Source organism: Onychomys torridus, chromosome 5 (assembly GCF_903995425.1).
Source record: "Onychomys torridus chromosome 5, mOncTor1.1, whole genome shotgun sequence".
Taxonomy (NCBI): Eukaryota; Metazoa; Chordata; class Mammalia; order Rodentia; family Cricetidae; genus Onychomys; species Onychomys torridus.
In genome coordinates, this window is record NC_050447.1 from 79,659,598 (window position 1) to 79,675,082 (window position 15,485).

General features: G+C 45.1%; 1 protein-coding gene across 13 annotated transcripts in view; it reads left to right on the top strand.

The window, feature by feature from the left end:
- The window catches only part of Kiaa1217 (KIAA1217 ortholog), a 496,947-nt gene that overhangs the window by 467,135 nt on the left and 14,327 nt on the right, over positions 1 to 15,485 (top strand). For 10 of the 13 annotated variants that reach the window (XM_036187450.1, XM_036187445.1, XM_036187452.1 and 7 more), the window contains 5 exons: positions 5,091 to 5,266; positions 8,270 to 8,400; positions 8,904 to 9,051; positions 11,993 to 12,452; positions 15,285 to 15,468. In XM_036187450.1, the coding sequence (XP_036043343.1) occupies positions 5,091 to 5,266; positions 8,270 to 8,400; positions 8,904 to 9,051; positions 11,993 to 12,452; positions 15,285 to 15,468 (1,099 nt within the window). The remainder of the gene's footprint in view (positions 1 to 5,090; positions 5,267 to 8,269; positions 8,401 to 8,903; positions 9,052 to 11,992; positions 12,453 to 15,284; positions 15,469 to 15,485) is intronic. The other 3 variants (XM_036187446.1, XM_036187454.1, XM_036187459.1) reach the window with 1 other exon arrangement.

Sequence of the window (15,485 nt, forward strand, 5' to 3'; positions counted from 1 at the left end):
TTAAAAATAATCCTCTCAGTAACAAAATGAGCCACACATAACTGGCCTGTTGGAGAATACCCAAAATCTATAAGGAAAACAATGAAAGCTAATACTCCATGCCCAACATCCAATCAAAAACTACAAAACAATGAATGATGGTTAATAATATGTATTAATATATATTAATAATCATATATATATATGATCTATGAAAACTCAGCCACTGGAAGCCAACCAGAAGTGATGGAGATAATGACATCAGTAGCAAAGACTTTGAAAAGCCATTCAAATTATTCTCAAGGATTTAGAACAAAGCATGAACCAATGCTACAAGAGATTAAGGGTAGAGCTTTGGATAGTTAAAACAAAAAGCAGTATCTGGATAGACTTAAAAGAAAGCCAAAGAAAGCAATAGAAAACAACAACAGACCATTTGAGAGTCAAGAAGAAATGACACTAAAATTCAGTGACCCGTGGAGCAGCATTAAAGCGTCAGTGGGGAAGGAAACTATTACAAGAGAGAGGGTGCAAGTTTTCCAAATTTGATGCAGGTTCTAAATCCACAGACTAAAGAGCCTAGTGAACATCCAGGCTAGTACTCTAAAAGGAAACCACAGCAATGGATGTTGGGAACAGATTGATAGAAAACAAGGGTTAATAGGAAAGGCGGACAAAAAGGGGAGAAGCATTTTCTACAAGGAAACATAAATCAGAATTAATACTCACTTCTCATCAGAAACAAAACAAGACAGAAAACAGTTTAATGTCATCTTCAAAGGCCCAAAAGGGAGAAATCAGTAAGGGAGGATGCTTAGTACCCAGCTCTTCTCATGAAGTCAGTATCACCCTGTCCTAGTTAGCTTTTTATTGTCGTGATAAACATGACCAAAGGCAATCTGGAGGGGAAGGCTTCATTTGGCTTCTATGTCCCAATCACAGTCGTCATGAAGGGAAGTCCAAGCAGCAACTGAAGCCGAGGCCGTGGAGAGGTGCTTCTCACCGGCTTGCCCAGCCTGCTTTCTCAAACCAAGGCCCACCAGCCCAGGGGTGACCCTGCTCACAGTGGGTGAGGCCCTCCCACATCAATCGTTAATCAAGAAAATGGCACACAGGCCAATCTGATAATGATCTGAAGGATCTTCAATTCATCAATTGAAGTTCACTGTACCCAGATGACTCTAGCTTGTGTCAAGTTGACAAAACCTAACCAGCACACACCCTAAGAACAAAATCAAAGGGAGGAGAGTCACAGTAGTAACCCTTGCAAAAAATAAAGGTCTCAAACCCTTAACAAAAGAATAGCCACGATGTTCAGTAATGTATTAAAAGATAATTATCTCATGTATACCAGAGTTCTTTAGATAGAATAGAAATATAAGTTGGCATATTCGACCCTATCAACTGAATAAAAAAGGCATAGCCTCTCAGTAAATGCAAGAGAAGCATGCTGGAACTCACTGTCAGTGACACCAACACTCTGCAGTGTCCAGAGAGAAAGAACCTTCCTCAGCCCATAGGAAATGGTATTGCTAGTGAAACCCCATACATCGGCCCAGTAAAAGCAAGAGCCTGGCGGAAGGAAGTCAACTGTCACTTTATTTAACACTGTACTGAATATCTTATTGAGCGCAGCAAGGCTAGCAAAGGAAATACAGGTGTGCAGCAGGAAAAAACAAAGTGTACCTGTCTCTCCAACAAACAATACGATTGCCTGTGAGATTGAAAGGGGTCTACAAGAGTGCTGTTAGAAATAAGTGACTTTAGCAAGGTCACCAGGATTAAGTCAAAATGTAAAACATTTAGTAAGTCCATACAAGGGAATGTCACTTGGCCATAAAAAGAATGAACTGCTGAACTACCATTGCTGAAATCTCAAAAGCTCCAGGCTGGGCTGGGGGTGTAGCTCATGGGTAGACCAGTTGCCTAGTACATGCAGGACCCAGAGTTCAATCTCAGTGCTGGGGCTGGGAGTACTGAATAAAAGAAGCCAGATACAATGGGCAATGTGGGATTCCATGTGCATGATGTTCCAGGACAGGAGGAAGTATTCTGTGAGGACAGAAGCATGGGTGGCTTCCTTGGGCTAGAGGTTGCAAACTTGAGGGATTGTGAAAGAAATATTTGGAATGACAAGAAAATGTCTCTCTTTTTAGTGGTGTTTAGTGGTGGACACATTTGTGGACTCATGGAGCAGTGTCTTAATGTGAACGTGTATATCTTACTGTTTGTAGACTGTTCCTTCACAGTGTTGATGGGCTTTCATCAACTTAAAAGCAAATAGACCCATACCCATGCTCTCAGATACAGAGATGGACTAAGACAGACACATCTCTGGATCAAAGTCTTGCCCTTGCTTCCTGTTTGCACTCTGCTTAGATGAACCAGGGTGTTCTCATGGCCAGGAGATAATGGCAGCCACAGAGCAGGGTAGCTGAGGAGAGGGTAGGGAAGTAGACTAAGCATTGGCTAGCTTGGCCTTTCTCCCTTCAGCAATTGCTCCTCACAGTGCCATAAAGTTCCCTTTCCATCCCCTCAGCTGAATCCCAGGAAGTCTCACTTCAGTGTTACATGGAATTGTCTGTCCATAGCTGTGCCAGAAATGTGACATGTGCCAGAAAGTATGCCTAGAGCAAGACTCTTGTCTGGATAGAAGAGCAGTTTGGGAATCAGGATAAAATGACCTGTTTCTAACACTGATGGAGCTTCAACTGCTAAATGAGCCTGAGCAAGTCACATGACCTCTTGAGGAGGGGGTTCTGTTTCCTACTTTCAACTTTCAACGTGAAGGCCCTCCCAGCAATAATTCCTATTTGATAGCCATTTTAATGTCTACTGTAATGAGACTGCAGTGTTACTTGTTTCTTTGTGGTGTGGCCAGGAGGGTTATGGCTGAGGGCTGTTTCCTAGCTCTTGGCACAGTGATATCATCTCTCTTTTCATGGGCCCCTTTCTTAGACCATGACACTGTCCCTGGTGGCAAAACACAATCACTCAGGAGGTCAAAAAATTCCCAGTGCTCAGTTTGCATCCCAGTTAAATGAGATGCTTCTCTCACAAGCACCTAGGCATCCATAACCCTTACAAATATTTAATGGAGTACCTTTGTGCCTTACAAATCCATCTCCACTCATAGTACTTCCTCATCCCAGACAGAGCTCTGTGGAGCTTGCTCCATAGCCCTGAATTTGAACACAGCTTTTCATAGAAGGCAGTGAAACTGTTGATGTTTCATTGACCTATACAGTGTTGATCATAGATCTGCCTCTGCAGCACAGGCTGAGACCAAGGCTCACCTGAGCCAGGGGTCACTCCCTAATTCAACCACTTAGAGAACAATTCTGGGTTTTCCACTGCTCCTTGTTATCAAGATGGCTGCTTAAGTTCATTTGTTGGAAAGATGTTATCAGATCCTTTTTCTAGAGTAGAAATGAACAAGGCAGTGGAAAGACCACTTCAGGAGGTGGAAATAGCAGGTACAAGGTCACTGTGGCAGAAAGGAGCTCAGTAAGTCAGAAGGACCAAAGGGTGTTGGTGTGGGCATAGGGAGTGGAGGAGGCATACCTGAGAAGAGACCAGATCCTCAGGAAGGGCTGTCTCAAGGAAGGACAGGACAGAGCTGTAGACAGCAAAAGAGGCACGTGACTGCTACGCACTGACTGACTTTAGAAGCACAAGGAAAGGACATTCATTAGCAAAGCTCTGTGAACATGACTGTGAGTCATAGAGGTCACCAAGAGTGGCACACTTTTATTTGGCTCCCCCCCAGATCAACAACAGGCTCCACCCCCTGGTTTCTGCTCTCTGATAAACAATGGCTGGTATGTACGCAGAGTTAGGATTTTACCAGACGCTATCCTAAACATTTTTTTCATTGTCTCACTAAATCACCACAACCAACCAAAAGCACTGTCCTGTTACCACACTTCCTTATTAATAGTCATGGAAACTAGTAACATTCATGGCCATAGTCCTTTTAGCTGGTAATCACCATGCAGAATCTTGTACTGCAGTTGGAATTCAATGGTGCCTTTGCATGTGGCCCAGTTTATTCTTTACTTGGGTAATGGAGACCATAACGAGGCTTTGAACAAGTGGTACTATGGTCAAACTATACTTCCCTTTGGTGTGAAGATGACAACAGGGTCCCCACTCCTGTGAGGTGATACTATGTAGTGGAGAAGGGTCCCGAAAACAATTGAAAGTCTCTCTGGTGTTTAGGGGCACTTAGGGATAATGTAAGGAATATAGTGTTGCTGCTGGGGCTGATGAAAGGCGTCTTCTTCATGGACATATGAAAGCCTATCATTGCCCTGCCCCAAGGGTGCAAGCGTTGACAAGTGTCTTAGAAAGCCTAGCAAAAACTTGCCTGCTGTATGCTCCATGAGATGAAAAATCAGAGAGTTCTGGAAACTATGAAAATTGTGGTCTTAGATACACATGCAGTCTTTGTCAAATCCAATGAAAATAGTAAATTCTCAAGAACCTTGGTCTCCGGCCTCATTATCACTGTCACCATCAGTACTGAGTGTCACATGGTAGGGAGCTATGATTCCATGGAGCCAAGCAAACCAGAGAGTACAGCTTCACTTTAAAAGACATTGTGAAAAATTCCTGTCGAGCCAATGGTTGGTACGTATTCATGAGAGCCTCAGAGTAGCTCTGCCAAGGAAAGCAGATCCCACATCATCAGAGAAAAGTGAAATGGAGAGCAATGGGATGCCTCGAGTCTCTGTGGGCAAACGATGGAGGGTTGATTGATCCACTTGGCTTCCAACACTCTAGCGCTCTTGGCTCCTCTCGGTAAAATCCTGTCCATCAGAGTGTATGCCTCGTGTGTGAGAGACAGTAGCCAAGAAGCAGAAAAGCTGCTCCCTTTTTCATAGACACAAAAACTCAAGTTCAGCTGTCATTGGCTAGCTAACACTCAGCTGTTCCTTGAGGAAGCGACGCTGTATACAGTCTTTGCTTTCTTCTCTTTCTTACCAAACTAAAGATTCAGCTGGGGTTTTTCTCTGAGCCCACTTTCTGAAGACAGCAGGGCTTTCTTTCAGTCTTCGCGGCGGCAGACAGGCGAAAGCCAATGGAAGCTGATTTCTTTTGTTCGACAGCTGCAGAACCAGGAGATTCTGAGGGCAATGATGAAGAAGGCCGAGCTGGAAATCAGTAGCAAAGTCAAGGAGACCATGAAGAGACTGGAGGATCCGGTACAACGGCAGCGCACCCTGGTGGAGCAAGAGAGGCAGAAGTATCTTCATGAAGAAGAGAGGATTGGCAAAAAGTTGTGGTGAGTGCTGGTCACCTCGGAAGAAAAACTGCCCTGGTCACAGGGTGCTCTTCTTAGTGGGTATTTTTCTCCCTCTCTTTACTGAGCCCCTACTGTGTGTGCCAGAGATCTGCTGACCCTGGTATCTGTGATTCCAAGTGTCCCTCCATCAAAGCCTGAGAAACTCTACAGTCTCCATGGCAACATGTCTCTTCATCAGGAAAGTGTGGGACATTTTTAGAGAAGGGAAGCAAGAGCATTGGCAGGAAAATTGGGTCCAAGGTGCTAATGACCTCTCGTGTCTGAAGTGTGTCATTCCTATCTGCATGGCGCCCTCCATGGACCATACTCCTGCTTTAGAGGCCTGCTGGGTGCCTGGATGGGCTGTGCTTGCCAAGACTGGAGGATCATGGGAACTCACAGTAGAACAAGAGAACCAACTCCAGAAGTGTCCTCTGACTTCCACACGTGTGCCTTGCACTCTTAGTCCCACACCATGTACACACAGCACTAATTTAAAATTTATGAGATACCTCCTTTTAATGATGTCATAAAGGTCCCTTCTATCTTAAATAGACACAGACTAGGATAACTTGGTGGGTCTGTATGGCAGGAGAACAGGGCTTGGGAAAGATGAGTGGAAACTCTGGACCACTGAAGAAGCCATGGCTACCCTTCTCTGCCCCACCCTTCCTTTCCCCGTTCCTTCTAAGCACCAGAAAAGAAATACTCTCATATAGCCTATTAGGTGAGATGAGAGAGAGGTGAATTGGGGTTTGAAAGAATAGAGACAAATTGAGTCAAGATCCTTCATGCTTTTCTACATGGATACAATGTACTTCTGTTGCAGGAGAATTGTTCATACGGCCACTCCACTGTGCCAATAAAGAAAGCCATCTTGAATCAAAGGATGGAGTCAACAATTGACTGACCAGGATTAGCCACAGAGTTGTTAGAGGACTGAGGAGGTCTAATAAAGAGGGACAGGAAAAGACAAGAGGGAATTTCCAGGAATGGTCATGCATTGGGAAAATGTGGAGAGAGGGTCAACCAACAGACCTCTAATAAGAGTCAGATTAAGTTCATTTTAACAAACAATGTGCTTCTTTTTACAAAGGCAGAATCAAAAGCAACTTAAGTTAATGCTATAATCCCTAGCCCCCATGGATATCTGATGTTTTTCAGCAAAGCCCATTGATGATTTTCAAAAGATGGTCTGCACTCATTTTTAAATGCATTGTCTCTTTTACAATCGTTGAATTAATAAAAGTGACCTTCGGTGCTTTAAATGGAAATCGCAAGCACATGAGCTGACAGAACAGCGGTGTCAGGGGTTCTGAGCTGCACAGCAAAGGGAGGCAGAGTTTGGAGGTCTTCCGATTGCGGCATCACGGTGTCCAGGGGCAGGCAGACTGTGCAAGAGAAAGTTGAATAGGATTTTATTTTGGTAGAATGGCTTTGGGTCAAGCAATATCTCCTTGGAGGAGTATTTGCATACTGACCAGCATATGGGAGGTTGATGGGACTGGAATAGCACTAGGCTCCTAGCTTCAAAGGGCTTTATGGAAGCCTGAAGGATTGGCTAGAGTATAGTCACAAAGATGATCATATTAGAGGTCTCACAAGGGGTGGCCCAGTTCCCACCTCAAGAAGCAGCCACTGTATGTGTCCTGTGGATATGCTTACATAATGCCAGGCATGTTTCACAAATGCAGACACAGAGAAGCCAAGGTGATGACCCTAAATGGATCATCGTTTCTGAACTGTTTATATCAGAATGGCTGGCATCACCAACTCCTCCATCTCCCTGCTCAGAAGAGGTCAAATTTGTTGTGTGTGACTCCATCTTTACTGAATGTATACTCTGCCCTGCTGGATTCACTCATATCCTTAGCTATCCTCCAGCTCCCTTAGAGGAAAGGGGCCACGTCACCTCCTCAGTGGTCATCCTCTGCCTGCTCCACTAGGGCTCCAGGATGTAGAGTTGACATTCATTCGCTGCCACCTAGTGGTCATATGTTTCTCAGCAAACTATCCTCACTAATCTTTAAGAAAAGCTTTCTCTTGAATTTGCAGGCAAATTGAAAGGATACAAACACATAGGGATCGAGTAAAGAGGCCTGGGCAGATTGTTTTTGTTTTCTCAAATGGAAGAATGTAACTTAGCTCTGTTGGAATTGGTATCTGTCACACACACACACACACACACACACACACACACACACACACACACACCAGAAATCAGATGTCTAACTAAGTGCTTAGCCATAAGAAGAGAGGCAATCATTATTGGTGGGACAACCAGATATGCCTGAGGTTATCTATTAAGGAATTTTGAGGGCAGTTTTGTTCTCTCCCAAGGACAGTTGACAATATCAAGAGACATTCACATGTCACAAATTACTGGATTTGGGGTCACTTGCTATTGGCGCTCAACAGGTAGAGGCCAAGGATGTAGCTAAACATCCTTAGTGCACAAGACAGCCCTGCACTAAAACAGAAATTATTTGGTCCAAAATGTCAGATACCGAAGTTGAGATACCTGGTAGTCTGATTTCACTGCGCTGTAGCAGTGGCTCACGGCACCCCTTCACATCGCCTGCTTCCATCACTCCCTTTCTTACACTGTCCACTCCTTTCTTCCCTCTCTTTTTCTCTCCCTCCCTTCCTGGTCACCAAGGGCTGGCATGAATACCACTGAAAATTAACAATATCTTCAGCAAGCCACAAGCCACTCCCCCACCACACACACACACACACACACACACACACACACACACACACACACACACCTGGCCAACCAGGGCCTCCAATGGCAGGCACAGGAGACCTTTCCTGTAGCTGCCTTATACCTCTATGCAATGTTCCAAAGCAAACTACCATTTTATGTGCTCCTCCCCCGCCTCCATGGAAGCCTTAGGTGGGGCTGGGACGCAACAGAAAATGGGGAATGCCCTGCTCCTGCACCAGTCCTTTCTGAGACCCTCCATGCTCACTTCCTCTACTATCTGACCCCCCTCACAGTGAGCTGGAGGACTTCGTTGAGGACTTGAAGAAGGACTCTTCATCCGCTGGCCGAGTGGTGACTCTGAAAGACGTGGAGGATGGAGCGTTCCTCCTTCGCCAAGTGGGAGAAGCGGTGGCCACTCTCAAAGGCGAGTCGTCTGCTGGGAGGGAAGTTGGAAGTGTGTTTCCTGGGATGTTTAAGAATCTTTCAACTGTGCGCCTGTCGTCTCATAGTTGAGACCAGCGCAGGGAAACAGTGAAGCCTTATTTCAAATAAATAGATAAACAAACAATCTTTCAGATAGTGACAGATTCATGCAGGGCTTCCTAAAGGGCCCTAATAGAGGGTGCTGAAGACGGAAATTGAATGATCCCATTAAAACTGGCTGTTCACTTTCACTGGACCTTACAGACATAACACTCCTGAAAACGAACCTAACTTTCAGTTGACCTTGTCTGTAATATACAGGGAATGGGTCTAGAGGGTCTGTGACCTTCTCCAAGGTCACTTGGTCTGACCCTCTGTGATCTTAACCCACTTGCTTCCCACATGTGTTGACATGGCGTTCTGTGCTGCCCTAGGCCGCAGGAGTGGGATGGGTGTGGTTACTCTGCTGCTTAGTCTACAACTCACCGCTGGTTTGGCCTGTAGGAGAGTTTCCAACCTTGCAAAACAAGATGCGTGCTGTCTTGCGCATAGAGGTCGAGGCGGTGAGGTTCCTGAAGGAAGAGCCACACAAGCTGGACAGCCTCCTGAAGCGAGTGAGCAGCATGACGGGAGTCCTGACAGTGCTGCGGAGGTGACTGTTGGGGCCCTGCTGGGGTGGCTGAGGAGGAGGGCTGAAAGGCTGGTGTGCGGTTCCTGGGCTCTAGGTTCCTGCCCTTCCCCAAGGGCATCGTGACTTACCACCCCTTATTTATGGCATCCCAAGGAGCACCCACAACTCCTTCAGCCCCTAAACATTTATTGCACTGTGGCTGGAGGGTCTAATTCCTGAGTGTAGACTTTTGCATCGGACCCACCATAGGCTTTTAAATTATTAGTCATGTGCTGGGCTTAATGGAAGTGTGTGCTCCTGGGTTTGATGCCCACTACTATGAAATTAATGGATTTAAAATTAGATAAGTAAATAGTTTTTTTTTTAAAATAAATGTAACATTTTGCAGGTGAAGCACAAATTAAAGTATTCTTTTAGCCTCTTTCACCTTTGGGGCATAGGAGACTAGTTAGAAAAACTGAGTCAAGTGTTTATCTACTGAAAGAGTATCTGAGAACATGCTGGTACCACCCAGGAAAGAAGATTAGCATGCTTGAGTGGACCTGCTCATCAAAGATCATTACTGTGAAGAAAGAGCCAGAGAAATCATTGCCTGAATGATCAATGAAAAAATTCTAGAATCATCATACCTAGTGAAAACGTGCTTACAGAGGTTGGGATATAGCTCAGTGGTAGAACACTTGCCTAGGATACATTCAACTGTGAACAACAACACTACAAAAAAAAAAGAAGAGAGGAAGGAAGGAAGGAAGGAAGGAAGGAAGGAAGGAAGGAAGGAAGGAAGGAAGGAAGGAAGGAGAGAGGGAAAAGAAAGAGTAGTTCCCAGGCAGAAATAATATGTCAGAAACTTTGTAAGAATTTTCTTCCCTGACCATAATCACTCTATCAGATTTAGAAGAGAATTATATTGTATATATAGTTAACTTTAAGATGGATAACTAGTCATAAGAAGCAGGTTTGATTTTTCTAACAATAACCAACCTCAATAAGATACCTCTCCAAAGCAAGTGTATAGTCAACTGCAGAAATACCAAATGCCAAAGGAATTCGAAGTCCACATAGACCATCCAGCAAGGAGCTGTACTGTGTTACTCTTTCCCATGAGTTCATTCATTTTCTCTTACCAAGTGAACTCTTTCCTCCACTACAATAAAGACCAGTTAAAGTACTTCTTCAGTAAGCTATTGCCCAAGTGTGAGAGCCCATGAAGTCTAAACTAGGCCAACCTCATTCAAGGAAAACAGTAGACTGGCAGGAAGCAATGGCCCTTCTCTCTTCTCTCCGGAAACCAGTTAAAAGATGTTCTTACACCCAGAACTGGGTGATTAAGCTCAGTATTTGTCTTAGAAGCAGTGAATACAGGTCTTGAAGAAGATGAGATCATGTGCTTTGAATATTCAGTGACTTGGAGACTAAGTAGCCTATACTAGGTAAACTAAAAAGCAGAAGAAACACAGAGGTGAGTAGTGGAGGAAATTCAGGGAACTTGGTGTCTTTCGTTAAAGTCAGAGAAAAAGAGAAAGCATTCTAATAAGAAGAGATTGCAAAACTAATGAAAGTGTGGGGATCAAGTCCTCTGTTTGACATTTCTTGATATATAACTTTACAGTGTTAACCCAAACAGGCGCTCCTTATAGAAGACACTGTCTTTGTCTTTGTTTTTTCAAGACAGGGTTTCTCTGTGCAGCGCTGGCTGTCCTGGAACTCACTCTGTAAACCAGGCTGGCCTCGAACTCAGATCCACCTGCCTCTGCCTCCCGAGTGCTGGGATTAAAGTCATGCATCCCCATCACCCAGCTGTTAAGAAGGCACCATCTTTATTGCCATCATTGCATTCTACAAAAGTACCTGAGACTCAAAATGCCAATGTCCCTGGCATTCTAGAACATGTTAGAACTGATACTCAGACACAGGGTGTGTACTTCCAGAGACCACCATCTTTTCCAGTGCAGTCCAGGTGAAAATAGACACATAACTTTGAATGACTCCCAAAGAACCAGGGAAGGTGGCACATGCTTATAACCCCGGCCCTCTGGAGGATCACAAGTTCAAGGTCAGCATGAGCTACACAGACTTTGTCTCCAAACCCAAGCACATGGATATAAATCAGTTGTAGAACATTTCCATAGCATGTTCAGGAGAATGGGGAACAAAACACACCTCAATTTAGAGTCACAGTTGGCCTTGAATTTGATAGACTTGTTTGATTCCATGTAAAGGAAAAATAGCAATAAGGTATAGGGAAAAGAAAGCAATAAGGTGAGAGATAGGTTGACATGGCTCACAATCCAAGAAGGGTTTGGAGGCTTCTAGAAGCTTCTGAGTGAGAATTGAGTGTATTTGAGGGCTTCACAGGCCAAGTTCAGGTGGAGGAGTGAACATTGATAAACATGGGTTCACTTTCATTTACCACCACCAAGCAGTGAGGGACTAGTTTCAGTCTGGGTACAGCAGTGTTATCATAAGAGAGACCGTCTCCTGGGACTGATGGCATGGCTCACTATGTAAGGGCACTTGCCACAAAGCATAAGGACCTGAGTTCAAATCCCTAGAACCCATGTAGTGCCAGATACAGTAGCATGAGTATACTTATGACCAGATGGGAGGTAGAGACAGGCAAGTCTCCAAAAGCTCACAGGCCATGCTGGCATTGATGACCATGCTGGCATCCATAGCAGCAATGTAATCCAGCCTCAGTTTCCACAAGGTGGAAAGTAAGGACTGAGAGTCCACAGATTATCCTCTGATCTCCATGTGGCCCCTGGCACGTGTGTGTGAGGACGGACACACATACATACACCAAATCTTTTGAATAACTACAAAAACCCATATGGCTTTGGCGCATTGCCAGGGTAACCCTCACCCCTGAGCTACTCCTGAGTTCTTTAATATTCTCCCCTAAACTGATACTGATGCATAGCATTCATCCCCATTTAACACTGCCGTGCATGGTTTCTCCTAGGCATGTCACTGATGGGCTCCTGAAAGGCACAGATGCAGCCCAAGCTGCCCAGTATGTCGCCATGGAGAAGGCCACAGCTGCAGAGGTCCTGAAGCATCAGGAGGAGACAGTCCATGTGCCTGGGCAGCCCCTCCACAGCAGCACAGGAGGTCCTGGTGATGTGAAGTCAGAAGTGGTACCGCTGTCCACCATGACGGTTCACCATGTACAGAGCTCCCCTGTGGTCATGCAACCTTCCCAGCACTCCTCAGCCTTGCTGAACCCAGCCCAGAACTTGCCCGGAGGGACTGGTTCCCATACAGCCAGCCCCACAACAGTCAAACAGGAAATAACCTCTACACCGCAGTCGGCTCCAGGTCCCCAGTCCCCTCAAACCCCGATGAATGGTTCCTCCATGCAGAGTTTATTCATTGAGGAAATCCATAGTGTGAGTGCCAAGAACAGGGCAGTGTCCATTGAGGTAGAGTCCTATTTCCATTTCTCACAACCCCATGCTCTTTCCTGCAGGGAGTTTATATTCTGACTGTTGTATATTTAAATGCCAATGTATGAATATTATTGTGCACATAAATGAATAGGACTGAATTCATATGAATGTAATATGAATCAGAGATATAGTGTGGCTAAAGATAGTTTTTTATAGATATTTAGGGGGTTTGTTGTTGTCTGTTTTTAGATTTTTCTAGAAACAGAATACAGGAGTAGAGTTGAGGGAAAGGTCACCAGGTGTGAGGATGACCCCTAACCTGGAGGAAGATGGGTCAGAGGTGTGCTGGTAAACCTGATAGGAAACATCTGCCAGCTCCTACAGCAGCTGATCTGGGATCTCACATGCTCACCTGAGGTGGCGGAATGTACGCTTATGAGAAATGAGGCAGTAAGTTTTCTGAGCCAGGGCACGTGGAGACGCCACGCTAAAGGCGAGCTTGGAGAGGGTTTGCCTCCCATCCTGAAGTCACTAGAACCTGGGTAAGCAGAGAAGGCACAGCTTGTTTTCTGTTGCTGTGATAAACACCATGACCAAAAGCAACTTGGGGAAGAAAGGGTTTATTTGGCTTCCATATACTGGGTCACAGTCCACTGAAGAAAGTCAAGGAAGGAACTCAAAGCAAAAACCCAGAGCAGGAACTGAAGCAGAGACCATGGAGGAGCACTGCTTACTGGCTTCTTCCCCATGGTTTGCTCTACCTGCTTTCTTCTAGACCCCCAGGACCTCTAGCCCAGGGCTGGCACAGTCCCCAGTGGCCTGAGCCTTTCCATAGCAATTGTTAATCAAGAAAACACCCTACACACTTGCCTACAGGCAATGTGATGGAGGCGGTTTCTCAACTGAGGGTGCTCTTCCCAGATAACTCTTGTGTCAAGTTGACAACCTAACCAGGACAAGATGCTGAGGAGGGCATCCTGGGCTAGAGCAAAGCTGGAAAAGAAGGAAGGCTGTGAGTAAACCAGTGTATCTGGTCGTGTGGTGATCTGGGAGCACTTGGAGGCCAGTACAAGGTCCCTGGAGTGTGATTTAGAGATATTTGAGAACATGGAAAGTCTGAACATGGTATCTCTAGAGAATCCAGAATCGATTGAAGTGGTGGGTCTGGAATTGAGGGAGCCAATGGGAAGTTATGGTAGTAGTCTAGGAATGGAAATGAAGCAGTGGCCGTGGTAGGGAACGCCTATATTGTAGTAGTTGAAAGGCTAACTCGGGAACGTTGTGAGTTGGAGGGCAGCCTGGGCTGCACAGTAAGATGCTGGTGTGGGACAAGGTCAACAAAGCATTGACTCAGCATATGCTGCTTCCTGAGTTCCCTGACACTGAAAAAATAAGTCAAATGCCATTAAAAAAAAAAAAAGGCATATTATTTTGAATATATTTTGCTTCACTCTCCCCTAATCCCAGAGCCTTTCCTCCACTCTGTCCCTAGCAACCTGGTCATAGCCACCCTCACCCGTCTTACATGTCACCAAGTGATAACTCCAGGTGTGTTGGGATTACCTCTTAAAGCTGCCATAGCCACAGTCGTGTGGCCTCTAGACAAGGGGAAGTTTCCACAAATGCAGTGTCTGTTCCCTGACCCATGTCACTTATTTCAAAATTGCTTATTGAGGAAGGGATGGGAGGTGACGGGTAGAAGATGACTCTATCCCCAGTGCTGGGGGTGGGGGTGGGGCATGTGTATTTCCTTACTTAAAGGGTGTCAGTGTGACAGCACTTTTATTTTATAAACATCTACTAAAAACCTCGTAGGCACAATTATCAATAAGATGTGTGCATTTCACGTTGTAAAAGGACGTTGTCTCTGAAATGCCCTGTGAATGGGTAGGGAGGCCCAGGGCCTTTCTGTTACCTGGGCCATTGACAAATCAGGTATGTTTTAGCCATTCGCTGATCCTTACTGTCTCCCATAGACTCTGGGTCAGCGGTGAGCGAGGCTCTTGCCTGTGGATGGCTCACCAAGTATAAGCCAGGTGGTCAGCACCAGTGGATGGCTCACCGAGTATAAGCCAGGTGGTCAGCACCAGTGGATGGCTCACCAAGTATATGCCAGGTGGTTAGCACCAGGAAGGAAAACACAGGAGAATGGTGGTGGTGGTGGTGGTGGTGAAAGGGGGCTTCTGTTTGTTTTCAAAATACTTGAATGTGTGTCTATGATGAAACTTGATCACACTGTAGACAATCTAAAACAATACCCTCCCCATTTTATAAGTAGGAAAAGGATGACCAAGAGGTCCCATAGTGTCTTGAGCAGAATTAGAATTGAGGCAAAGAATTTTTTTAGCCTTAATTTATTTTTTGCAGCTGATGCATAAAAACATAAAATTGTACATATGAATAGAGTACCATATGATATTTCAATATGTGAGTGCATTGTAAAATCAGGACATAGGTTCTCAATGTGGTTCTTAGTGAGTGAGTGGGTTTGGGTTTCTGTTTGTCTAAACATTCCTTTTGCAATGAAAGCTGAATTTAGAAAACAAAGTTTAGTAGTAGAAAACACCTTTGAAAGCAACATCCATACCAATTTTATACTTGACAGAAGTATATCGTGAATGATTGTCAAGGGGTAGGTTTGAGCTTCTGAGATAGCTTTTCTGTGGATGAGTGTCACAGGGCTGACGCAGCCTGATGGGTCTGGGTAGTGTGGCAGACATAAGGCAGCAGGCAGCCTCAGATGGACCAGAGCATCATCTCATCAACACTAACTGTGCTATGCCCCTCCGACACTTCAGTATGAAATCTCTAACCTAAATCTTCTCTCTAGTTTTTAAACTCTCTACAATTGTTATTTTCCTTCAGAAAGCAGAAAGAAAATGGGAAGAAAAAAGGCAAAATCTGGAACACTATAACGGGAAAGAGTTTGAGAAGCTACTGGAAGAAGCTCAGGCCAACATCATGAAGTCAATCCCAAACCTGGAGATGCCGCCAGCTTCCGGCCCAGTGCCAAAAGCCGAAGCCTCGGTGGACAAGCTAGAGCTGTCAGGTGAGGGCCGGCCCACA